The sequence below is a fragment of the Zootoca vivipara genome, chromosome 8, assembly GCF_963506605.1.
Source record: "Zootoca vivipara chromosome 8, rZooViv1.1, whole genome shotgun sequence".
Classification (NCBI taxonomy): domain Eukaryota; kingdom Metazoa; phylum Chordata; class Lepidosauria; order Squamata; family Lacertidae; genus Zootoca; species Zootoca vivipara.
The window spans coordinates 64,830,949-64,857,990 of record NC_083283.1 but is presented as its reverse complement, the minus strand read 5'-3'; the positions used below and the strand labels follow the sequence as shown (position 1 = coordinate 64,857,990).

The following is a 27,042-nucleotide window of genomic DNA, read 5'->3' as shown; positions in this document are numbered from 1 at the left end:
TGTCCTTTATTATGGTAATCTTTGTACGAAATGTTCCTTTCATATCTCCAATTTTCTTGAACAGATCTCTGGTTTTCCCCATTCTATTGTTTTCCTCTATTTCTTTGCATTGCTCATTTAAGAAGACCCTCTTGTCTCTCCTTGCTATTTTTTGGAAATCTGCATTCAGTTTCCTGTATCTTTCTCTATCTCCCTTGCATTTTGCTTGCCTCCTCTCCTCTGCTATTTGTAAGGCCTCGTTGGACAGCCATTTTGCTTTCTTGCATTTCCTTTTCCTTGGGATGGTTTTCGTTGCTGCCTCCTGTGTAATGTTACGAGCCTCCATCCATAGTTCTTCAGGCATTCTGTCCACCAAATCTAAATCCTTAAACCTGTTCCTCCCTTCCACTGTGTATTCATAAGGGATTTGATTTAGATTGTATCTTACTGGCCCAGTGGTTTTTCCTACTTTCTTCAGTTTAAGCTGGAATTTTGCTATAAGAAGCTGATGATCTGAGTTACAGTCAGCTCCAGGTCTTGTTTTTGCTGACTGTATAGAGCTTCTCCATCTTTGGCTGCAGAGAATATAATCAATCTGATTTCGATGCTGCCCATTTGGTGATATCCATGTGTAGAGTCGTCTCTTGTGTTGTTGGAAAAGAGTATTTGTGATGACCAGCTTGTTCTCTTGACAGAACTCTATTAGCCTTTGCCCTGCTTCATTTTGAACTCCAAGGCCAAACTTGCCAGTTGCTCCTTTTATCTCTTGATTCCCTACTTTAGCATTCCAATCCCCTGTAATGAGAAGAACATCCTTCTTTGGTGTCATTTCTAGAAGGTGTTGTAAGTCTTCATCGAACTGGTCAATTTCACTTTCTTCAGCACCGGTAGTTGGTGCATAAACTTGGATTACTGTGATGTTAAAAGGTCTGCCTTGGATTCGTATCAAGATCATTCTGTCATTTTTGAGATTGCATCCCATTACAGCTTTTGCCACTCTTTTGTTGACTATGAGGGCCACTCCATTTCTTCTACGGGATTCTTGCCCACAGTAGTAGATATGATAGTCACCTGAACTGAATTCACCCATTCCCTTCCATTTTAGTTCACTGATGCCCAGGATGTCAATATTTATTCTTGCCATCTCATTTTTCACCACATCCAGCTTACCAGGGTTCATGGTTCTTACATTCCAGGTTCCTATGCAATATTTTTCTTTACAGCATCAGACTTTCCTTTCGCTTCCAGGCATATCCGCAACTGAGCGACCTTTCGGCTTTGGCCCAACCGCTTCATCAGCTCTGAATCTACTTGTACTTGTCCTCCGCTCTTCCTCAGTAGCATGTTGGACGCCTTCCGACCTGAGGGGCTCATCTTCCAGCGTCATAACTTTTATATGCCTGTTGTCTTTGTCCATAGAGTTTTCTTGGCAGGGATACTGGAGTGGCTTGCCAATTCCTTCTCCAGGTGGATCACGTTTGGTCAAAACATAACTTCTCTAAGTTATTTAAGCCCCTTCGCCACGACAAGGCAGTGATCCATGAAGGGGCTTGCATAGATAATTGCTCCCAAAATCCAGATTTCCAAAGTATTGGAAAGGTTTGGGCCAGATAGTAATATGCTTATATAATATGTTTAAGCTTCTGTCTGGCAGTGGGTTAGTGCTGGGGTCTTGGCAGCTTCCCATGGATGCCATTCCCTGTTGCCATCTAGAATCTGCCCATCATAATGATGGGTAGTTGGCTATCTGTTAATATTTCTCATCAGCAGACAGATTCTGTCCTGGTTTTCTAAAATGTGTATCTCCAAATCTGCTGAATTGCAACTGGATTCTAGCCTTGGCGAGGGTCTTTGTTGCTTCTTCAAAAAGCAAAGATAATTGGAAGAAGCACTAGTTGGGCATGCTTTATTCAAACTCCTTTAGCAACCATGATTCATAAGGCTTAATATCTATTCCTAATGGATGTTCGTTCAACAGACGACTGAATAAGGCAGTGCTCTTTTTAAAGATTTTGGGTGGTATTCAATTATGTTTAACCCCTAGTGTACCCACTGAAATTAATGAGCATGGCTAAGTTCAGTCCATTAATTTTGATAGGTCTACCATGAGTAAAACTTAATTGAATACCACTGCTTTTCATTTTTTTAAAAAAAGTCAGTTTCTTGATCATGGCAGGTATAACTCAGTATATATACTAATATTCTGCTGTTTTTGCTTTATCGCAGACCTCTATTCCTTTGTCCGTGAAGGGGTGCTTCATCCTAGAGATCATTGAAGGAATGCTTTACTTAACTGAACAGGGCTTAGTTCACAAGGACCTAAAACCAGAAAATATCCTTGTAGATGAAGACTTTCATATTAAGGTACCATTAGCACATAGTTCCTGGATGGGTGACATGTCAGTCTTAGGGCTAAACCAGATGTGGGCATGATTTATAGCCAAGCCTGCCTGTTTGGCAAACCATGGTTTTGTGTGGCTGCAAATGTGCTGGCTCCCAGGGAGATTGCAGCCACTTTGCTTCTCTCCTAGTCCTTGTAGTTCGGTGTGATGTGGCAACTAAGGCAAGGAATGGCTTTGCATGGTGTCTGAACCCAGGATTGTTGCTCTGCTCTCTCCTCCTTAACCAAGATCTGCAGCCAGTATGTTCACATGGTTGCAGTAAGCTAAGCAGGCTTTTGCCCGCTATGCACATGTGGATGAGAAGGAAAACACACAGTTTCCCAGTGTTGTGCATTCCCTTCCTGGTATAGCAGGCCAGGAAAGGCTCTACCACATGCTTTTCTGAATGTTCAGATCAGTGCACTCCATTTGACCCGTTTAACCTTAAAAACACTATATTTAATTAAATAACAAAATACTTTGGGAAACATTCGCTGCCGCGCTAAGCATGTCGACTGCAAATTGTCCTCAACCGGAATATCCCCTAATGGGCACTGAACTTTAAGAAGGATATAGAGTGACAAACTGAAATGGGGTTAGAGAAAGGCAACAAAAGGCTGTCAGCATTAAGAAAAACAAGTCCTATGTGGAATGGTTTGAAAGAACTGGGCATGTTTAGCCTGGAAGAGAGAACACTGAGAGTGTGGGAACATCATAGGCAAATGCGTGTTCTCTGCTGCTTCCAGGGGTTGATTCAGTGGGCTTAAGATACAGGTAGGTAAATTTTGGTTGAGCGTTAAGTCAAACGTCTTGAGCAGCTGTGACAATGGAACCAATGACCTAGAGGGGTGGTGGGCTCTCCCTTCCTTTAAGTAGAGGGTGGATAGTCCATCTATAGTGAATGCTCTAGCTCTGGATTTCCTGCGCCAAGCAGGAAGTTGGAGAAGACGGCCTGTGAGGGTCTCATCAACTGTGTGCTTGTGTGATCTCAGTTGGACCTTGCTGCCGTAACGGTTCTCCATCCTTTCCTGCAGATAGCAGACCTTGGCGTTGCCCGTTTCAAAAGCTGGAGCAGGCTGACTAAAGAGGAGAGCATCCGGAAGATGAAAATCAACTGCAGCTCGAAGAGCAACGCCGGCACCCTTTTTTACATGGCCCCAGAACATTTGGCATCAGTTAACACCACTCCTGTGGAAAAATCAGACGTGTACAGCTTTGGCATAGTATTATGGGCCATCTTTGCCAACAAAGAACCCTATGAGAGTGAGTGCTTGTGACCAAATAACTCCGCTTGCTGAAGTGTTTTTAGCTGCACACGGTTATTTTTAAACAAAAAACAAAACAAACCCCCTGTTCAATTCCTCTCTCCCTCACCAGATGCTTTGACTGATGCGCAAATATACTTCTGCATCATGAATGGGGATAGGCCTCTCATAGAGGAGATTGAAGAAAGTTGCCCAGGAGAGATCATTACACTAATGAAACAATCTTGGAGTCAAAAGCCGGAGGAACGACCAACTTTTGCAGGTAGTGAGAGCGCATTTTTGCTGAAGTGGGTCCGGCAGTATTTGAGTGCAAGAGGAGGGCAGCCCTAAGGTCATATGGAATATTCCAGATGTTTAGTTGTTGGCTGGGTCGACAGGTGCAGTGGAATGAGGGAACAGCAAAGAGGTAACACTGCACTCCTCACAGGTGCCAAATCTATGGGGAAGTATGTGATGACAGGGCTGAGCCCCACCCAATCTTTAAGCACCCCACCAGGAGGGCCTCATTGGACCTTGTAATGGTGTTGATTGCTTCCTCACAAGTAAGCAGCTCCAAACCCCGTGCTTGGTTTTTACAGGGTTTTATTATATACATACAGTATGTACAAGACAGAGCATCAAAAAGCATGACTGTACTATTCAGATTCAGAATCCGGAAGCACCTCCCTTGTTGACCTCTGCCAACACAGCCCCCTGGGGACCTTGAACCTCCTCCGTTGGTCTGTCTTCTTTTCACCCCTTCTCTGTTGGGGTGAGGGTGCTGGTGGAGCGCCTTCTCCACTAGAGCTGCTCAGTTGAGGGACCGGCACTGTAGCTTCTGGAGCCTCCCCCTCTTGAGTGCTTTAGTCCACCCTCTGCAGCTCTCCCTCTGGAAACCTCGTCTCCTCAACATCCCTGAGGGTCTACACCTCCTCCTGAGCCCCAGTCCCACCTTCTGGAGGAAGCTGCCAGGCACTAGGCTCTGGGCCTCTGGCAGCGTCCGAGAGCCCTCTCTCCGATCCACCAGACTCTCCGCTGACCCCTGGTGGTCCTCTGACACGCCTCCCAACCCGTGTGATGTCACAAGTGCATGTCGCACATGTGACATCACACACATGCGACGAGCCCTCCTCCCCATGTCAGACAGAACTCACCACCTCTGGCACCCTTCAAACTATAGGGAGAGGTATACCCTTTTCTCAATAGTCATCCCTGTGAAACCCCCTACAAATAGGGAGTAGAAAAGGAATGGGCTGAATGTCAGTCTGGATCTATGGGAAACCAGAGTGATTTGCAGTGAATTGGAAAGGATTTCAGACCTTTGGTGGTTTAATAAGAGCAGCAACAAAATCAATTTCTCCTCAGCTCAAACTATACTGCTGAAACGACAAATGTTTGGGGTAGCCATTTTTTGTGTGGAAGGTCTGAGAGCTCCATTCAGTTCTGACATTAAAAATAAATAAATCCTGCACTCAGAATTCTTTGGTTCTAAGGCCCTAAACCAGGTATTCAAAAAGGCACAGGGGATTCATTGAAGACCGCTTTGCTAGCTCTCTTTCTTTCTCCAGGGGGAACTGGAAATCCCAAATGGGCTAAGGCATCACTGGGGGGGGGCAGGGGTATGTGGGCTATACCACTTAGCACCCGAAAGAATTATGAGAGCTAGAGTATGTTAAGTGTGCCAAGAGCTGTTAAGAGACCAGTGTTCCCATCACAGAGCTGGAATTTGCAGAGTTCCCTGCGAAGGGGGATTGCTTGTTAAATCAGCCTGGGAACTGTCCCTGAACGCAATAGCACTCTCCCCTCCTGTCGTTTCCAGCGACTGGTATTCAGAAGCATACTGCCTCAGGCTGTGGAGGAGAATGTAGCCATCATGGTTAGTTGCCCTCTCCTCCATGAATTTGTCCAATCAATCCTCTTTTAAAGCCATCTAAGTTGGTGGCCTTTGATGCCCACTGTGGGAGAGATTTCTGTGGTTTATTTTTAAAATATATATATATTTATTAAGAATTTTATACATACAAAAATACTAAACATAATAAGCACAAACAAAAATACTAAGAAAATACAACATACAAAAAGCAAAACACACACAAAAAGAAAAAATATACAAAATTCCAAAAAAGAAAAAAAACTTCTTATTTTTATAACCTTCTAAATCTAATGACTTCTTCGTCCTCCTCCTGCTACGCTTCCTTACAATTCATATTTAGTAAATTCTAAATCTTACATGAATTCTAAATTAGCATTAATATTATCATTATATTCTATCTATTTTTCCTTATCCTTAAAACACTCAACTATATCTTTCATCTTAATTCTAATTTCCCTATCTTCTAGCGATATTTATTTTCAAACCCTTGTATAATCTACAACATCCTTGTATCTCCCTCACCTTCACTTGATCAATCTATTACGTGTTTGTTTTTCAAATAACTTTTAAATTTCTTCCAATCCTCCTCCGCTGCTTCTTCACTCCGATCCCGGAGTCTCCCCATCAACTCAGCCAGTTCCATATATTCTATCACTTTCTTCTGCCATTCATCCACCGTTGGTAATTCTTCATTCTTCCAATTCTTTGCCAGTAGTATCCTTGCTGCTGCTGTGGCATACAAAAAGAAAACAACCTCTTTCTTGGGGATATCATCCCCTGTGATCCCAAGTAGAAAGGCCTCTGGTTTCTTAGCAAAAGTGCATTTCAGCACTTTTTTCAGTTCATTATAAATCTTTTCCCAGAAGTCTCTCACTTGGGGGCACGTCCACCACATGTGGAAGAAGGTACCTTCCTGCTTTTTGCATTTCCAGCACTTGTTGTCTTTTTTATGATAAATCTTAGCTAACTTTACCGGAGTCAGATACCATCTATACATCATTTTCATTAAATTCTCTTTTAAAACTGTACTCACGGTAAATTTCATATTGTGCTTCCATAACCTTTCCCAATCTTCCACCATGATGTTGTGCCCCACGTCATTTGCCCATTTGATCATAACACTTTTTGTTTGCTCGTCTTTCATATGCCATTCCAACAATACATTATACATTTTTGATAATTTTTTACTTTTAGAATCTAACAATTCTGTTTCTATTTTCGACTTTTGCATTTGAAAACCAACTTTCTTATCCATTTTAAACATCTCATTGATCTGATGATATTGAAACCAATCCGTTACTTTACTTTTCAACTCCTCATATCGTTTTAACTTCATGAGCTCATTATCTTGTATTAAAATATCCCTATATCTCAACCAATTTGTTGACATATTCAATCTTTTTTGAGTTTTGGCTTCCGCCGGTGAAATCCATCTGGGTGTTTTTGGTTCTATCAAGGCTTTATACCTATTCCAAACATTTAAAAGAGTTTTCCTGATAATATGATTTTTAAAACCTCTATGAACTTTGGCCTTGTCATACCATAAATATGCATGCCATCCAAAGGCATTATCATGACCTTCCAAATCTAGAACATCATCATTTTCTAAGGCAAACCATTCTCTTAACCAGCAAAAGGCTGCTACTTCAAAATAAATCTTCAAATCTGGTAGGGAAAAACCTCCTCTTTCTTTCACATCAGTTAATAATTTATATTTAATTCTAGGTTTTTTTCCTTGCCAGATGAATTTTGATAGAACCTTTTGCCATTCTTTAAAACAAGCAACATTATCTACAATTGGTAATGCTTGGAACAAAAATAACATTTTTGGCAATACATTCATCTTTATAACAGCAATACGGCCCATCATTGACAACTTTAAATTAGACCATCCTTCTAAGTCAGGGGTGTCAAACTCAAATTCATCGGGGGCCGCATCAGCAGTTTGGTCACCCTCAAAGGGCCGGTTGTATCTGTAGGACTATGTGTCCACTCTTTATTATCATAAATTATTGTCACTGCATTCAATTATTACTGTTTTTTGTAATAATGTAAGTAATAACTAGCTCTGAAAGCAGAAACATAGTCAGAATAATGGCAAGTAGATATTCAAATGTACAATTATTGTACAATTTATTGAAAAATGATTTTTGGTAACTGCACTGGGTGGTGGAGGCTCGCTAGGGTTTCATGCAGGACCTTTGCAGAGCTACTAGTACCTGGAGATGCTGGGGTCCTTCTGCATGCAGGACAGATGTTCTGCCAGTGAGCCACCGCCCTTCACCAAAGGGACTGGCTGAGGTTGACTCACTGGAGCTGCTCTCCTGGTTCCAGGGTTTAAGGGCCAGAAGTATAAAGCAGCATCCTATGTTTCTGAGGAGAGGGAGAGGGAGGGGAGGGGAGGGAGGAAGGGAGGGAGGGAGGGAGGGAGGGAGGAAGAAAAGAGGGAGTGGGAGGGAGAGAGGAAGGAAGGAAAGAGAGGAGAGAAAGAAGAGTAGGAAATAAGGAAGGGAATAAAGAAGAAAAGAAAAAGAAAGAGGGAGAGAAGACGGAAAGGGAGAAAGAAGGAAGGAAGTAGAGGGAAAGAAAGAATAAGAATGAGGGAGAGGAAGAAAGATAGGAAGGAAGGAAGGAAGGAAGGAAGGAAGGAAGGAAGGAAGGAAGGAAGGAAGGAAGGAAGGAAAGAGGGAGCAGGAGGGAGAGAGAAAGAAGAGTAGGAAAGAAGGAATAAAGAAGGAAAGAAAAAGAAAGAGGGAGAGAAGACAGAGATAAAGAAGGAAGGAAGGAGAGGGAAAGAAAGAATAAGAATGAGAGGAAGAAAGAAAGGGAAGGGGGGGGTCGCCGCCTTGATTCAGCGCCAAAAAAGAGCGCGAAAGGACCCAGGGGCAAAAAGCATTTCCCGTGCAGCATGAGGCAGCAGGTGTCCGTTTTAGGAGAAGTGCGTAAAGCCTCAGAGTTGCACGTTCGTGAGGCTGAGCCGCTGCTGAGCTCACGTTCATGAGGCTGAGCCACGGCAGGAGGAGGAGGAGGTGAGGCAAGAGGAGGCGGAGGTGGAGGCTTGCCAGGTCGGTGCCCAGCAGCGCCGTGTGGAGAGTCCCGAGCCTCTGGGACGCAGCAGTGCTCTGTAGCACTTTAAATCCTCCTCCTCCTCCTCCACGCGGCGCTGCTGGGTGCTTTGTCTGTGCTTCAGTAGCAGCAGCAGCAGCCATTTCCAGGCGCCGAGCCATGGCAGGAGGAGGAGGATTCAAAGTGCTACAGAGCTTGGGACTCTCCGTGCAGCAAGCTGCCTCCTCCTTCTCCTGCTGTGGCTCGGGGCGCTCCATGCAGCGCTGCTCCGGCTGCCTTTCTACCCCCCCCCGGCTCCAGCTGTTTGTTGGCGCTGCGCTTCAGCAGCATGGTCCCGCTGCTGGGTCCCGCTGGCTGGGGCGCTCGGCGGGCCACATGACGAGGTCTGGCGGGCCGGATTTGGCCCCCGGGCCTTGTGTTTGACACCCATGTTCTAAGTCATGTTTTATCTCTTTCCAAACTTTTTCATAATTATTTTTGAACAAATTGGTATTTTTAGCTGTCATATTCACCCCTAGGTATTTCACCTTTTTCACAAAAGTCAATCCCATAATATCTTGTAAGTTTTTAACTTCATCTATTGTCAAATTTTTGCCTAAAACCTTTGTCTTTGTTTTGTTTAATTTAAAACCTGCCAGCTGTCCGAACTCCTGAATCAGTTCCAGCGCTTTTAAAGCGCTTGTCTCTGGCTCCTGTAATGTCAATACTAAATCATCAGCAAAAGCTTTTAACTTATATTGCTTTGCGCCTACTGTGATTCCTTTCACCTCCTCATTCTTCCTAATCATGTTCAGTAAAACTTCCAGGACAGAGATAAACAAAAGAGGGGATAATAGGCACCCTTGCCTGGTACCCTTTTCGATCCTAATTTCCTCTGAGGCTATATTGTTTATTATAATTTTGGCTTTCTGGTCAGAATAAATTGCTTTTATGCCATTGATAAATCCTTGTCCCAAAGGAGATTTCTGTGGTTTAACTAGGTGCCGTGTGAAGTAGAACCTGCTCTGAGAGAGGGAGGAAAACTTGTCTCCTTCTACCTTCTACATGTCACACACAATGTCATACACTTCTGCCATGTCACAGTGGCGTAGCATAGGGTTGCCAGTGCCCGGAGCCATGTAGAGGGGAGGGGGGAAATGGACGGAGTATGCATGCACATTCAACTGCCTTATGGCATTCATGTCACCCAGGAGATCACAGCCACAGAGATAAGAAAAGAGTCATTCCTTTTCCTGGAGTTCTAGTTACAGGTAGGTAGCCGTGTTGGTCTGAGTCGAAGCAAAATAAAAAAATTCCTTCAGTAGCACCTTAAAGTCCAACTAAGTTTTTATTTTGGTATGAGCTTTCGTGTGCATGCACACTTCGTCAGATACACTTGAAACAGAAGAGCCTTCTGTTTCAAGTGTATCTGACGAAGTGTGCATGCACATGAAAGCTCATACTAAAATAAAAACTTAGTTGGTCTTTAAGGTGCTACTGAAGGAATCTTTCCCTGGAGTGGTCACTTCCTGCTTCGCATAGAGAAGCCATTTTCAATTGAACCCAGCGACGGAAGTGTGCAGCTTTATTGAGGCAGCACTGGGTGTTGAAATTTTGCACCCCCTAACAATTTTGCACCTGGGGCAACCGCCCCTGTGCCCTCCTGCCATGCTTTGCCACTGCCATAGCACTTCTTACTTGCCTTTATAAAAACAGCATTAGAACAGTCTCGTCTATTTTTCATTGAGACCGCTTTGGGGGGTTTCTTTTACTAATTGACTAATTCTTTACTACAGAAATCAATTTGACATACAAGCCATTTTATCAGCAGAACTTTGAAAAGGATGTCGAAGATGACTTGAGAAAGTTAAAAGTAAGTTGTCAAACATTTATGGCTGGGGGGGGGGGGGAAGGGCGAGAATCACTGGTGAAAATTGTAGGGGAGCAGAGTCCGGCTATTAGGTAGGAGAAATTTCCTTAAAGTAAGAGCTGTCACACATCTGAGCAATCTCCTTCACTGGAAGCATTGAAGCAGAGATTGTCAGGGACGCGGTCGCTGCATCTGCATTGTAGATCCTGCAATAAGCAGAGGGGTGTACTTAAGGACTTCCTCAATCCCTTCCAATTCTATCCCTAAAATCATACAAAATCATAAGAAGAGCCTGTTGGATCAACCCAATGGTCCAGAATCCTGTTCTCAGCAGTGGTACCTGCCCTGTGGAGATAAATAGCCATACAACTTTTAGAATACATAGGAAGGCAGTCCTGTATAGGGAATATTTTTAAGGTTTGATGTTTTATTATCTCTCTATATCTGTTGGAAGCCAACCAGAGTGGCTGTGGCAACCCAGTCAGATGGACAGGGTATAATAATAATAATAATAATAATAATAATAATAATAATAATAATGGTAAAGGACCCCTGACAGTTAAGACGACTCTGGGGTTGCGGCACTCATCTTGCTTTACTGGCCGAGGGTGCCGGAAACCAGAGCAGCGCATGGAAATGCCATTTACCTTCCTGCTGCAGCGGTACCTATTTATCTACTTGCACTTTGACGTGCTTTCGAACTGCTAGGTCAGCAGGAGCTGGTACCGAACAATGGGAGCTCACCCCATCGCAGGGATTCGAACCGCCGACTTTCCTGTCGGCAAGCCCTAGTCTCTGTGGTTTAGAGACCACAGTGCCACCCGCATCCCAATAATAATAATAATAATAATAATAATAATAATAATGCCCAAATGCCTGTGTCAGGCTTCAAGGAATCTGATCCCCCCCTCCCTCACAGCAGGCTGCCAGTAATGAAAATACAAGAAGCTCTTACCAAGGTATTCTATTCAATAGTCAGGATGCTGTCTTTAGGATAATGCGTTGCTCTCAGTAATCTCCTCCCCCCTTTTACTCTCAGTCATCAGTAGCTCCACCCCTTTATACTGTGGCTGCATGAGGACCTTTTGTCTATTCACTTTCTGTCCTCCCACTTTAACAGCCCTCCTCGTTCTAGGAGAAGGGGCGGTCGGGAATGCTTTCTAATGATAATGTGTCAACTAGCTCTCCTGACTCTTCTGCTCCTCCTTCCTCTCCTTCCATTATCTCCCAGCTTTGTCCTTCTTCTGTCTCAGAGTCATGACCTTCTGCAAACCACTGTTGTAAGTCTATGCTGTCCTCCTCTTCTCGGGAAGGTTCAGGAGAATGGGGGGGGGGTGGGCTCCACCATTCCTCTTCAGTCCAGTCCCTGACAGCCTGTGAGAAACCTTCAAGCAGGAGCTGAGCACAAGAGCACTCACTTCTCCTGTGGTTTCCAGCAACTGGTATTCAGAAGCATCACTGTCTCCAGATGTGGAGACAGAGCATAGTCACCATGGCTATAGCCTTGCCCTCCATGACTTTGTCCACTCCTCTTTTAAAGTCACCCAAACTGGTGGCCATCGTTGCCTCCTGTGGAAGTGAGTTCCATGCTTTAACTCAGGCATCCCCAAACTGCGGCCCTCCAGATGTTTTGGCCTACAACTCCCATGATCTCTAGCTAACAGGACCAGTGGTCGGGGAAGATGGGAATTGTAGTCCAAAACATCTGGAGGGCCGAAGTTTGGGGATGCCTGCTTTAACTATACATTGCATGAAGAATTACTTTATCTGCCATGGCTATTTCAACGTTTGGCTTCATTGAGTGTCCACAAATTCTAGTGTTAGGAGAGAAGCAGTAGTAGGGCTGCTCCCTCGGTCTCTCTCTGCCATTCGCACATTAACTGGAGTGTCTGAAATGGGAAAGCCTAAATATGTAAACCTCTAGACGTGTAGCTTTCCCTGTGCAACAGGGTTTCTGACATCCTTAGTCATACAGTCCATCAGGGTTTTGCTTGATGGGCACCTTAAGCAACATTCCCCTAGAGGTTCTAGGTTCTTCCAGTGATTCACTCAGGTATTTAGTTGCTGTTGTTCTCTGCGACAGGAAAAGTACCCTGAGCCAACGGAACTTATAAAAAGGATGCAGTCTCTCCAAGTGGATGCCATGGCAGAACCACCAAGCAATGGCCGGATGGGTAATTCATTTCAGTTGCTTAAGAGTTCATCCTTTTGCATTCCACATTTTGGGCGACTGGTGCACATTTCTTTACGATAACAAGGACACCCATTAAAAAAAAACAATCAAAGCCAAAGTACTTTTCGTTTCAGCGCTGATTAGGGCCAGTGCAGATTACAGTTTGTCTCTACTTTGTAAATAAATCATATCAGAGCTGGAGATTTTGCCTGGACTCTGGTTTATGACTCAAATTAGAGTATGTGTATATTTTATGATAGCGTCACATAAGTGATGAAGTCGGTTTGGAGTGGAGAATTCATCATCCCATCTGTTTCTCTTTTTGGGGGGCAGAGGAAGCCCACACAGACAAACAGACAGTGCCTGGTGAAATCCCATAGTGTAGAAGCAGCAGGGGCTGAGCAGGATTTCCACAATAACAAGAAGCCAAGAACCATTCACACTTCCAAAAGTCATTATTCTTGCCGTCTATATTCAGAGTCTACAGCTACCAAAAGGCTCTTGACCTTTGGATATTAGGCTGTAACGCACAGCCTGAGGTGTAGCAGCCGCCCAAGGAAACCTGCCAGCAGGCCTCAGGGTGGATCAATACCACTGGCCCCTTTGGGTCATCCTGTTGGGTTGGCATAAGAACAAAGACCACGCCTCCTTTTTACTTTTGGGGGGGTTCTGCTTGCCAGAAAGCACGAGGTAGAGTAGCATCCTCTTACTTTTTGTAGCACCTGTTAATATTGGAAGTGGGTTGTTGTTGTTTTTTAAAAAAATGTTTGCTAGCAGTTATTTATGCTGATTTCAACCTGACCTTCTGAATAGTCAGAATAGAGCAGGGCTGGGTGATAACTGGTTTTCAACATCGCAATACACTGATATATCACATTGTCTGAAGTAAGGAAGGAGCCATGCAGAGGCATTAACTGCCTTCACAGTTTTTCCTGCATCATGATTTTTGCACAGCGCGCGAGCACACACACACATCATGATTGTGATATATTGCCAGGTCTAAAATTATGAAACCAACATCATGATAACATCATGATATGGACTTCAAACCAGTTTGGGACAATAAATCGATATACTGCTCAGCCCTAGAATAGGGTGGTGGTGTGAACACACTTAATTCTTCCAACTGGGGGGAGTTATTTTGTATTCCTTTGTCCTTCTAAGCTTCTAAATCCCTCCCCCCCCCCAAGTGTGTTGAGTGGAAGTTTAGTTAGAGCACTTTCTATAATCTTCTGGTTTTGGAAGGCTTCCTTCTAGTTCTCTCTGGTTGTGATTTTGAAGGATGATGCCTTCACTTATCGTTTGCTGAGCCATGGAAAATGGCAATCAATGCTAGAACTTCATGCCAGAGCACAGTGGTAAGGCAATGCAGCAGTTTATGGCATCTTCCAGATGATAGCAAGTTAAGACACATTTTTGTGGAAGGGGACCAATCTTTGTTTTATTAAAGCATAGCAACCCAATGAGCTTTTCATGCTTACAGCACAATTCAGTGCAAATTTACTTAGAAGTAAGTCCCATTGAGTTCATCGAGATCCAAAGTGTGTAGGATAGGTTAGGGCAGGGGTCAGCAAACTTTTGCAACTGGGGGCCGGTCCACTGTCCTTCAGACCTTGTGGGGGGGCGGACTATATTTTGAAAATAAATATGAACAAATTCCTATGCCCCACAAATAACCCAGAGATGCATTTTAAATAAAAGGACACATTCTACTCATGTAAAAACATGCTGATTCTCGGACTGTCTGCGGGCCGGATTTAGAAGGTGATTGGGCCGCATCCGGCCCCCAGGCCTTAGTTTGGGAACCCCTGGGTTAGGGAAAGCTGTGCCCCTCCCTATGCTACTGGACTGTTGGGAACTGTAGTCCAACAGTATTAGGAGACCCATAGGGTTCCCATCCTTGGATGCAGCCTTGAGTCTCACCAAGCTGCTAGAACATGGGTAGGCAACCTAAGACCCATGGGCTGGATGTGGCCCAATCGCCTTCTAAATCCGGCCCGTGGACAGTCCGGGAATCAGCGTGTTTCTACATGACTAGAATGTGTCCTGTTATTTAAAATGGATCTCTGGGTGTTTTTACATGAGTAGAATGTGTGCTTTTATTTAGAAATGCATCTCTGGGTTATTTGTGGGGCATAGGAATCTGCCCATTTTTAAATTCTTTTTTCAAAATTTAGTACGGTCCCCCACAAGGTCTGAGGGACAGTGGACCGGCCCCCTGCTGAAAAAGTTTGCTGACCCCTGTGCTAGAACACTGCAGTGAAATCTCTGCAAAGCAATCCATCCTCTTAGGCCTCTCCCTTTCTGCCCTGCAGATCTGCCCGGCTCCCTGCACAGCTCTCCGTGTCCTGAGGCAAGCAACACCGTAGATGAAGGCATGTTTGCGGCTTGCCCGGTCAACGAACCTGTGGAGAGCTGCGAAACATCCTTGGAACCTCCAGTGACCTTGGAGCGGAAACTGCAGGACGAGCTGAACTACCACCTGCATGGCAGCAGGATGGACAAGGCGGAAGGCCGTTCCGTGCCGCACAGTGCTGAAATGCTGGAGGAGGAGAGGAGGAGGAAGGTGTCTCACGACCCGTATGCAAAGGCACCTGCCGCCCGACTGATGCAGGAGTCCCACCTGAGATCTGCGGACCTGTACAATCGTCAGTGGAAACCATCGCCAATCAGAGCTACTCCAGAAAGGGGAAATAATATCCTGCTGAATCCAGTTAGGCACTATGGGCCCGGACCTGCAAATCTCAGAGCATCTGTAAGCCCAGAAGATCTCTACGGATCAGCCAATCCCTTTAGCTTCAATAAACCGCCTGTACCTGAATCTGGTGTGGATCGTCAACCTAACCCGTTCAGGCCTTACTATTTTGGCAAAAGCTTCAGTGCAGAAACTGGTAAGTGAACTGATTGAGGGTCTTCCTCTTGTTCCTCAAGGGAGAAAGAGCACACATGCCTAACACCAGCAGATATCTGAAGAAGTGTGCATTTGAATCATGAAATACTGTTTGTGGTGCAGTTTCTACAGAGAGCAGGTGGCGCTCTGGGACCCAGGTGGCGCTGTGGTTAAACCACTGAGCCTAGGGCTTGCTGATCAGAAGGTCGGCAGTTCGAATCCCTGTGACGGGGTGAGCTCCCGTTGCTTGGTCCCAGCTCCTGCCAACCTAGCAGTTCGAAAGCACATCAAACTGCAAGTAGATAAATAGGAACCGCTACAGCGGGAAGGTAAACGGCGTTTCCATCATAGCTGCCAAGTTTTCCCTTTTCTCACGAGGAAGCCTATTTGGCATAAGGGAATTTCCCTTTAAAAAAGGGAGAACGTGGCAGCTATGGTTTCCATGTGCTGCTCTGGTTTGCCAGAAGCGGCTTTGTCATGCTGGCCACATGACCTGGAAGCTATATGCCGGCTCCCTCGGCCAATAATGCGAGATGAGCGCGCAACCCCAGAGTCGGTCACGACTGGACCTAATGGTCAGGGGTCCCTTTACCTTTACCTTCCACAGAGAGCAGTAGCGCTGCTGTTCGTTGTGCTGTATTTTATTTGTACTGTATTGTTTTCTTAGGAATGTCGTGTTTCATTATCAATGTTGTAAGTTGTGCTCCATTTTGGAGGAAGATGAGATATCCATCTATACGTAAGAGATACTCCAGCCCCCTAAAAACTGGGTGGTGGCCCTTTCGTGCCATTGTACTAAAAGGGCTTTTGATCCGGTGGAATCACCTCAGAAGACGAGGGAAGGTTTTTGCCAGTCCCCTTTGCCCAGCAATCCGCAGTGTGCTCTGGAGCAGTTTTATTTGTTTGTTTGTAATTAAATCTCTTACCTGCCCTTCAACAATAATCCTGTAGGTTGTAACAATAAAATATACAATTATAAAACAAATAATGTAGGGACCCAGGTGGCGCTGTGGTTAAACCACTGAGCCTAGGGCTTGCTGATCAGAAGGTCGGCGGTTCGAATCCCTGTGACGGGGTGAGCTCCCGTTGCTTGGTCCCAGCTCCTGCCAACCTAGCAGTTCGAAAGCACATCAAAATGCAAGTAGATAAATAGGGACCGCTACAGCGGGAAGGTGAACGGTGTTTCCATGTGCTGCTCTGGTTTGCCAGAAGCGGCTTTGTCATGCTGGCCACATGACCTGGAAGCTATACACCGGCTCCCTCGGCCAATAATGCAAGATGAGCGCCGCAACCCCAGAGTCGGTCACGACTGGACCTAATGGTCAGGGGTCCTTTTACCTTTACCTAAAACAAATAATAGAGTTACAACCATAAAACAAACTTAAGCAAGTGTTTCGAGGGCGAATCGGCAAAAACACCCTTGGCTTCTCTCTTTGGCGGCATATGCCTCCTCTGGTGTAAGAGCACTAGGAATGCTGGTTGGCTATCATTCTGTACTGCACTGGCTGTGGGGCTGAATAGAAATTGCTAACTTAATAATATTCATCAGTTGCATCTATAGGCTACCTTTTGGACAAGGTGCCTCAGGCAGTTTATTAACAAGTGGTGCCAAACATCCTCAGGCCTATTTCAGGAGCTGATGGTGCTGGCTCCCTTGCCCGATGTCTTCCCTCAGGGTACACACATCCCAAGGAGCTCCAGGGAAGGTGGGTCTTGGTTGGTCCCAACTCTGCAGGAACTTTCTGGCTCGTCAGCCTTGTGGGCTGCAAATGTGGCTCCGTGACAGTCAGCAAGTACAGCACTGGAAGCTTAGGGAGGACTTCATTCTGTCGGAAGTCAGTGTGGTCTTCTGAAAAGTACTGCCTTCTCGCAGTTGCTGCTCTCCCAAGACCACCACTTTTGTATTGTGAAGTATCCACCTGTCGAAATTCCCTAACCTGCATTAATGATGCAGAAGCTCTTTTGCACCTGGGTAGGTTTTTATCTGAGTAGGTTTTTGCACTGTCAAGAGTTTAATGTTTCAAGAGCAGTGGCGCAGTTTTCACACAATTTGCATACCTGTTTAGATCCAGAGGAATCGACCTCTTTTATGAAGACAAACTTCGCCCATACGCCTATACACAAAGAGAATTCAGGTAAAAAGCTTCCTGTAGTTATTTCTTAACATGAGCAGTATGATCTCAACATGAGGGGTCTGGACTCTTTAAGGCTATAATACCATTTGGTAGCTCTAAAGCAGAAGTACGGAAGCTCCAATCCATAGGCCAGTCTTGGCCTACACGGCCATTTCCCTCCAATCATATCCACCTGTCCATCAGCTGATGTCACACATGAAATGAGCTGATCGACCAGGGTGGGTGGGATCCAATTCTGCCTTGGCTGAGTGTGCCTATTCCCAGCGTCCAAATTTGTAGGATTTAACTCTGCTTTTCCAGGGCTTATTTGGCACACTAGTTGGATTTTTGGAGGGGCCCAAGGTGCAAACAGCATAGACTATGTTAGGTTGCAGAACTGGTCCCTGCAATCTGCTCCTTCCACAAGGAGAGAGTTTGAGATTCCCTTTTGTGGTGCTGTTCCCTTTCAAAATGAAAAAAAGCCAGAGTTCTGGAGCTCCAGAAACAGCTGCTTGCTTGATCTCAACAAGATACAGTCATATTCACTGAACGAAGTCTCAAAATGCATTATCTATTTGACTCAAAAGACTTAATTCTTGAAACGTTTTTGAAACACTGTTGATATAGAACAGTGATGTCCAGCCAGTTGACTGCGATCTACAGGGTAGATCCCTCCAAAAAACTCAACAATTCTGGCCTCTCCTCCTAAAAAAAGCTCAACAACTCTGGGTAGATCACTTCCAGTTTGTTTAGACTGGAAGTAGATCACAGTCTCTTGGGAGTTAGACTGATATAGAAAGCCAACATGTTTTCTCTTTGGGGAGTTTGTTGTCTTGTCTTACTGATCTGACTGACACAAGCTTTCAAAGGTTTGCTATAATTTTAACTCTTAACAAAGAACTATTGGAGCAGCCTGGCTTGCTCAGTTGGTTAGAGCATGGTGCTTATAATGGCAAGGTCACAGATTCGATTTCCGTATGGTACAGCTGCATATTCCTGCATTGCAGGGGGTTAGACTAGATGATCCTCAGGGTCCCTTCCAACTCTACAATTCTATCATTCCATGATTAACTATACCAGTCACCAACGTGAGAAATAAACCTGATTGTGTAAATATGCCCTTGTAACATAAATTCTAAGAGCAAGAACCATTTCTTCCTTGATGTGAACTACCCAACATATAAGTGCAGCATTCAAATAATGCATTTTACTATTTCCATCTTAAAATTAACATGTGTGAACACACAGGTCAGTAATTCATCCCCCTGCACTGTCCCTGTGCTCATTTTGTTTGTGTGTAGTTTTATATTTGCTTTATTAAACGGGTGTTTTTTAAAAATTGTCTTACATACAGGAGAACCTGCAAGCTACAATATATATAATAGTAGTGCAATTCAGATAGGCTCTCACAACGTCTTAACCATTAGACAAAAGCCTCAACAAATATGTACTATGCCGGAAAATACTCATTATAATCCTGCAGATTACCAGAAACTGTTTGGTAAGTACTGAAGTTAAAACATTTTTCTTCCTTAATGAAATAGCACTTGCTTTCAAAGCATTTGCCTTTGAAACTCTGTTCCGTCCCCCTATCGAATGCTTCGGGTTACACGCTCTGCTAACGTGGCAGTAGATTCCCCTTGTTGCCCAGGGATGCGAGCGGAAGTCAAACTCCAGCGACGCAGCAGAAGCGGGAGACGCCATTAGCGAAAGCGCACCTCATTTTACGAGTGGTTTCTGGTTACAAACGGACCTCCGGAACAAATTAAGTTCATACCTGGAGGTACCACTGTAGTACTAATAGTACTGATAGTACTACTACTAGTAGTAGTAGTAGTAGTAGTAGTAGTAGTAGTAACAAAAATATTAATCTGTAGAAACAGAGGTGCTAGTAATCTCCACAAAACACAGACTTTGCAGTCAGATTTCGGGATTCTGACCCTGAAGATTCTAGTCTTCTAGCTTGTATCCCTTAATGCCACTGGTGGCAAGTTGCTGCCTCTTAGACTGTGACGCACAGTGATGCTATTGTTGCTGCATGCTAGAACTTCTCTTCCTTTCCTTCTCCCACACTTTCATAAATAAGTGTCCCAATTCAGTAGGAAAAAACTATTTTCCCCAGTTGCTGTTGTTTTTTAAAGTGTAGCAAATCATGTAGCAATGCAGTCTTGTGGCATTTTCAGACAATTCTGACTGGCTCAGAATTCACCCTCAAATGGAGGTTCCATGGTTAATATACAGTATTGGCATAGGGACGCGGGTGGCACTGTGGTCTGAACCACTGAGCCTCTTGGGCTTTCTGATCGGAAGGTTGGCAGTTCGAATCCCCACGACTATGTTGTCTTTGACTGGGCTTAATCGTCCAGGGGTCCTTTACCTTATATATGTTTTTATGTATATTGGCATGCACTCAGAGTCCTGCATTCACTGTTAGCAGCAGGATTGGCCGGCTTGCCCCCTCGCATCCATGTTTCTCATGCAAGATGGAGTTTGTCAGGATCTTCCTATTGTCTCCGTGAACAAAAGAAATGGCGTTCCGTCGCCAAAGCACTAAAGAAACATTTTCCTTTTGTCGCCACCAGAGAACGCTGCTCTCGTTTCAGAAGTGCAACTGAACCTCGTGAGAGATAATATGGGAAAGAAGTGGAAACCCACTGCACGGCAGCTGGGCTTCAGCGACCCTGACCTGGAGGAAATTGACCATGACTACGAGCGGGATGGGTTAAAGGAAAAAGTTTATCAAATGTTTCAGAGGTGGCTGATGAAGGAAGGGAGCAAAGGAGCAACAGTGGGAAAGCTGGCCAGAGCTCTCTTTGCTAGCCAGAGGATAGATCTCCTTGCCAAAATAAAGCAGGAGTCGGAAGTGAGTAACAAATGAGAGTCATAAACCAGCATAAACTACTTTGCAGAGCTTCCTACAGGGAAAAGTATGGACATTTTGCTTTACAGTATCTTGATTGCCATTATGAATGCTCTGGTGCTGCCTGTATAGAATTTGCCGTCAAATGAATGTATTTGTATAATTTTAATAAAAAATACCAATCCAATATAAATGGACGCAAGACTGCTCCTCTAGCTTTATTGTAAATAATAAAATATTATCAGATACAAAAACTGAAAGCATATATCAATCTTGAGTCTCTCACTATTAGCATATAGTAAGAACCAAGCAAGGAAAGACTGAGGAAAACTGCACTTTCTAGCAATACCACTGCTGTTGCTCTTCTTTTTTAAATTAGTTTTTATTAAAAGTTTTGTTTGTTTGTTACAAAACAGATAATCTCCTTGACATCTGATAGGAGGGTGTTCCACAGAGCGGGCGCCACTGCCAAGAAGGCCCCCTGCCTGGTTCCCTGTAGCCTCACTTCTCGCAGTGAGGGACATAGCTGCCAAGTTTTCCCTTTTCTCGCGAGGAAGCCTATTCAGCATAAGGGAAAATCCCTTTAAAAAAGGGATAACTTGGCAGCTATGGTGAGGGAACCACTGGAAGGACCTCAGAGCTGGACCTGAAAAATGGGGGTTGAGATGCTCCTTCAGCCACTGATCTGCCATTCAATCCTGTACACGGGATTTGATCCTAAGGAACTGTGCACAGGATTTCAGACTAAGTGTGGCTAATCATTGTATCTCGATGTTATGGCTACTGTTGGACTGTGTTGTTTTGGATTGGGCTAGTCCCATTCTATCTTTGGGGCTAACAGCATGGAGAATAGTCAGCGCACTATGAACAGTCCAGTTTTATGGATGTCAGACTCACCACACCATACATATGTACCAGGAACATGGGTGGCGCTCTGGTATAAACCACTGATCCTCTTGGGCTTGCTGATTAGAAGGTTGGCGGTTCGAATCCCCACGACGGGGTCAGCTCCCATTGCTCTGTCCCAGCTCCTGCCAACCCAGCAGTCCAAAAGCATGCCAGTGCGAGTAGATAAATAGGTACTACTGCAGTGGGAAGGTAAACGGCATTTCCGTGCACTCTGGTTTCAGTCACTGTGTTCCGTAGCACCAGAAGCGGTTTAGTCATGCTGGCCACATGACCCAGAAAGCTGTCTGTGGACAAACACCGGCTCCCTCTGCCAAAAAGTGAAATGAGCACCACAACTCCATAGTCGCTTTTGACTGGACTTAACTGTCCCGGGGTCCTTTACCTAGATATGTGCAATACATGAATAACAAATTCATATTTTGTCAAAATCATGGCAAAGCCTTCCATTTCAGATCTAGCTTGGCGTGGCCTCAGAAGGCAAGGATTACAGAACAGTAGAATGATTTGTAATGGTAGTGTTTTTGGTCTGCTAATTCATGTTGGGTGAATTATATGTAGTTAAAAGGGCCAGGCATGTGAAACCATTCCAGATGTAGCATACCCAATATCTTAACCATGGTTATGAGGCTGCAAGGGGACCACAGGACTTCTTCTTCCCTTTTCCCTGGAATCCACATGTGCAATCTCAGCTGCAGCTTTTATGTTACATCAGCATGAACAGCAACCACAGTTATCTCCCATGAAGTTCTCTTGTAGCTATGGAAGCAGCCTCAAATCCTGATTTCGCATCCTGGTTAAGAGCGAACCTCAGTGGCAGGAGAAAATGGAGCCAAGTAAGGAAACTAGCGCATAATCCCACGCAGGGCCCTGCGCCACCCAGCCTGGCTGTGGGGCCAGCCCTGATCCCACGCCTTCTAATCTTTTATTGTGTGAGATATGCATACTTTATATGCATACTTTATATGCCTGTTGTCTTTGTCCATGGAGTTTTCTTGGCAGGGATACTGGAGTGGCTTGCCAGTTCCTTCTCCAGGTGGATCACGTTTAGTCAAAACTCTCCACTATGACCTGTCCATCTTGGGTGGCCCTGCATGGCATAGCTCATAGCTTCTCTGAGTTATTCAAGCCCCTTCGCCACGACAAGGCATTGATCCAGGAAAGGAAAGGAAAGTCCGATGCTGTAAAGAAAAATATTGCATAGGAACCTGGAATGTAAGAACCATGAGTGGAGGTAAGCTGGATGTGGTCAAAAATGAGATGACAAGAATAAATATCGACATCCTGGGCATCAGTGAACTAAAATGGAAGGGAATGGGCGAATTCAGTTCGGATGACTATCATATCTACTACTGTGGGCAAGAATCCTGTAGCAGAAATGGAGTGGCCCTCATAGTCAACAAAAGAGTGGCAAAAGCTGTAATGGGATGCAATCTCAAAAATGACAGAATGATCTCAATACGAATCCAAGGCAGACCTTTTAACATCACAGTAATCCAAGTTTATGCACCAACTACCGGTGCTGAAGAAAGTGAAATTGACCAATTCTATGAAGACCTACAACACCTTCTAGAAATGACACCAAAGAAGGATGTTCTTCTCATTACAGGGGACTGGAATGCTAAAGTAGGGAATCAAGAGATAAAAGGAACAACTGGCAAGTTTGGCCTTGGAGTTCAAAATGAAGCAGGGCAAAGGCTAATAGAGTTCTGTCAAGAGAACAAGCTGGTCATCACAAACACTCTCTTCCAACAACACAAGAGACGACTCTACACATGGATATCACCAAATGGACAGCATCGAAATCAGATTGATTATATTCTCTGCAGCCAAAGATGGAGAAGCTCTATACAGTCAGCAAAAACAAGACCTGGAGCGGACTGTAACTCAGATCATCAGCTTCTTATAGCAAAATTCCAGCTTAAACTGAAGAAAGTAGGAAAAACCACTGGGCCAGTAAGATACAATCTGAATCAAATCCCTTATGAATACACAGTGGAAGTGAGGAACAGGTTTAAGGATTTAGATTTGGTGGACAGAGTGCCTGAAGAACTATGGATGGAGGCTCGTAACATTATACAGGAGGCAGCAATGAAAACCATCCCAAGGAAAAGGAAATGCAAGAAAGCAAAATGGCTGTCCAACGAGGCCTTACAAATAGCGGAGGAGAGGAGGCAAGCAAAATGCAAGGGAGATAGGGAAAGATACAGGAAACTGAATGCAGATTTCCAAAAAACAGCAAGGAGAGACAAGAGGGTCTTCTTAAATGAGCAATGCAAAGAAATAGAGGAAAACAATAGAATGGGGAAAACCAGAGATCTGTTCAAGAAAATTGGAGATATGAAAGGAACATTTCGTACAAAGATTACCATAATAAAGGACAAAACTGGTAAGGACCTAACAGAAGCAGAAGACATCAAGAAGAGGTGGCAAGAATACACAGAGGAATTATACCAGAAAGATATGGAGGTCTCGTACACCTCAGGTAGTGTGGTTGCTGACCTTGAGCCAGACATCTTGGAGAGTGAAGTCAAATGGGCCTTAGAAAGCATTGCTAATAACAAGGCCAGTGGAAGTGATGATATTCCAGCTGAACTGTTTAAAATTTTAAAAGATGATGCTGTTAAGGTGCTACACCCAATATGCCAGCAAGTTTGGAAAACTCAGCAATGGCCAGAGGATTGGAGAAGATCAGTCTACATCCCAATTCCAAAGAAGGGCAGTGCCAAAGAATGCTGCAACTACCGCACAATTGCGCTCATTTCACACGCTAGCAAGGTTATGCTTAAAATTCTACAAGGCAGGCTTAGGCAGTATGTGGACCGAGAACTCCCAGAAGTGCAAGCTGGATTTCGAAAGGGCAGAGGAACCAGAGACCAAATAGCAAACATGCGCTGGATTATGGAGAAAGCTAGAGAGTTCCAGAAAAACGTCTACTTCTGCTTCATTGACTATGCAAAAGCCTTTGACTGTGTCGACCACAGCAAACTATGGCAAGTTCTTAAAGAAATGGGAGTGCCTGATCACCTCATCTGTCTCCTGAGAAATCTCTATGTGGGACAAGAAGCTACAGTTAGAACTGGATATGGAACAACTGATTGGTTCAAAATTGGGAAAGGAGTACGACAAGGTTGTATATTGTCTCCCTGCTTATTTAACTTATATGCAGAATTCATCATGCGAAAGGCTGGACTAGATGAATCCCAAGCCGGAATTAAGATTGCCGGAAGAAATATCAACAACCTCAGATATGCAGATGACACAACCTTGATGGCAGAAAGCGAGGAGGAATTAAAGAACCTTTTAATGAGGGTGAAAGAGGAGAGCGCAAAATATGGTCTGAAGCTCAACATCAAAAAAACCAAGATCATGGCCACTGGTCCCATCACCTCCTGGCAAATAGAAGGGGAAGAAATGGAGGCAGTGAGAGATTTTACTTTCTTGGGCTCCTTGATCACTGCAGATGGTGACAGCAGTCACGAAATTAAAAGACGCCTGCTTCTTGGGAGAAAAGCAATGACAAACCTAGACAGCATCTTAAAAAGCAGAGACATCACCTTGCCGACAAAGGTCCGTATAGTTAAAGCTATGGTTTTCCCAGTAGTGATGTATGGAAGTGAGAGTTGGACCATAAAGAAGGCTGATCGCCGAAGAATTGATGCTTTCGAATTATGGTGCTGGAGGAGACTCTTGAGAGTCCCATGGACTGCAAGAAGATCAAACCTATCCATTCTTAAGGAAATCAGCCCTGAGTGCTCCCTGGAAGGACAGATCGTGAAGCTGAGGCTCCAATACTTTGGCCACCTCATGAGAAGAGAAGAATCCTTGGAAAAGACCCTGATGTTGGGAAAGATGGAGGGCACTAGGAGAAGGGGACGACAGAGGACAAGATGGTTGGACAGTGTTCTCGAAGCTACGAACATGAGTTTGACCAAACTGCGGGAGGCAGTGCAAGACAGGAGTGCCTGGCGTGCTCTGGTCCATGGGGTCACGAAGAGTCGGACACGACTAAACGACTAAACAACAACAACATGCATACTTTGGGACCTTCTCTGGTAGTGACTGCAATTTGTTTTAAGCTGATTTATCTACATTGTTACCATCCTGGGACTTGGGGGGAATTATTATTTAAACTGTTTTTTAGAACTGCTCCTTGTTTTTAGCTGCTGTTGGTTTCATGTGCTAGTTTGTTTCATTTTTAGGTTACATTTTTGACTTATTTTGTGTTGTGTGGACTTTGTGAAAGCAGCCCTGTGTACTTTTGTAGAAAAAATGTTATCATCATTAGCAGAGTTGACAAATTGTAAGAACATGGTGTGATAGTTAGTGCCAGAACAGGGCTCTGGAGGTCCAGATTCAAATTTCCACTCAGCCAAGAAGCAGACTGAGTGAGCTTGGGCTACTTGCAGGGTTATTATGAAGTGCAAAAAGTGGGAAGGATTGCCTTGTGCCCCTTCGATAAAAGGAGGGATAGGAATGCAATGAATCCATAAATACTGTATAAAGAGTAGCTGGTATTGTGATAAATTGCACCTGAACATCAAAGCTCCATTCAACTTGTCCTGGTTGACGCAGCCCCCAATGATTTCTCTCCCCCCACCTCGAATCTAGCTAATCTTTCTTTCCAAGCTTCTCTTTCACATGCAGGGGAAGTCCCAATCTCACCGAGGGTTTGAGCCCCATCATCGGCTACCCTCCCCTGGTTTAGCCAGCCCATCAAAGCCGTTCCTGGGGTGTGGCTGCTGTCCCATGTCAGGAGCCACGGGTGAGAGCTAAGTGCAAGGTGGGGGACCAAAGGGAGGATGATGTGTGCCCCCCCCACCAGAGGTACTACCCCTGCAACACTCCACACACTGGCCTTCAATTGCAATTAGAATCAGAATTATAGTCAGAATGGCACACCCAGGGGTCATCTAGTCCAACCCCCTGCAATGCAGGAACAAAGCATCGGATTCAAAAAATTAAAGGGATTAAAAAAGTTGCTAGCAATAAGCAGGGGGAAATAAACAAAACAAAAGCAGGGCCAGATTTAGGTTTGATGAGGCCCTAAGCCAGGCATCCCCAAACTTCGGCCCTCCAGATGTTTTGGACTACAATTCCCATCATCCCTGATCACTGGTCCTGTTAGCTAGGGATCTGGGAGTTGTAGGCCAAAACATCTGGAGGGCCACAGTTTGGGGATGCCTGCCCTAAGCTACTGAAGGTAATGGGGCCCTTTATATGTCCAGCTGTGCTTTGCCAGCAACAAATTGTGACTTTTTTGTGTTGAATATATGCTATATGGTAATAGGTATCTAAAGCCATTTGCACATAACAAAATCCTCTCTTTTTTCTTTAAATATTTTTGGGGGGCCCCAAGAGAGTGGGGCCCTAAACCAGTGTTTCTCAACCACTGTTCCCTGGTGTGCCGTGGGAGAATTACTTTATATATAGTCAATATAGGCACAGAGTTAATTTTTTTAACATTTTCTAATGGTGGTGTGCCTCGTGATTTTTTTCATGAAACAAGTGTGCCTTTGCCCAAAAAAGGTTGAGAAACACTGCCCTAAACTATAGCTTGTTTAGCTTTCGCCTCAGCCTGCCTAATACGATAGGACCGGCCCTGCTCCTCCTGCCCGTCCTGCAGCTAGGTTGTGAAATCGGCGCCTCTTGACCCTTCGGGGACCCGCTCAGTCCCCCGTCCTTCCCTTGGGAAGGCGAAGGCGGA

General features: G+C 44.7%; 1 protein-coding gene across 3 annotated transcripts in view; it reads left to right on the top strand.

Annotated features, from left to right (window-relative positions):
• The window catches only part of RIPK1 (receptor interacting serine/threonine kinase 1), a 29,496-nt gene extending 7,566 nt beyond the window's left edge, over positions 1–21,930 (top strand). The window contains exons 3-11 of one of the 3 annotated variants that reach the window (XM_060277995.1): positions 2,206–2,343; positions 3,395–3,623; positions 3,738–3,887; positions 10,319–10,395; positions 12,476–12,566; positions 14,881–15,456; positions 17,522–17,590; positions 18,924–19,070; positions 20,152–21,930. In XM_060277995.1, coding sequence (XP_060133978.1) covers positions 2,206–2,343; positions 3,395–3,623; positions 3,738–3,887; positions 10,319–10,395; positions 12,476–12,566; positions 14,881–15,456; positions 17,522–17,590; positions 18,924–19,070; positions 20,152–20,447 — 1,773 coding nt within the window. In that variant the 3' untranslated portion in view covers positions 20,448–21,930. The remainder of the gene's footprint in view (positions 1–2,205; positions 2,344–3,394; positions 3,624–3,737; positions 3,888–10,318; positions 10,396–12,475; positions 12,567–14,880; positions 15,457–17,521; positions 17,591–18,923; positions 19,071–20,151) is intronic. The other 2 variants (XM_035126374.2, XM_035126375.2) reach the window with 2 other exon arrangements.
• The last annotated feature ends 5,112 nt before the right edge of the window (positions 21,931–27,042 follow it).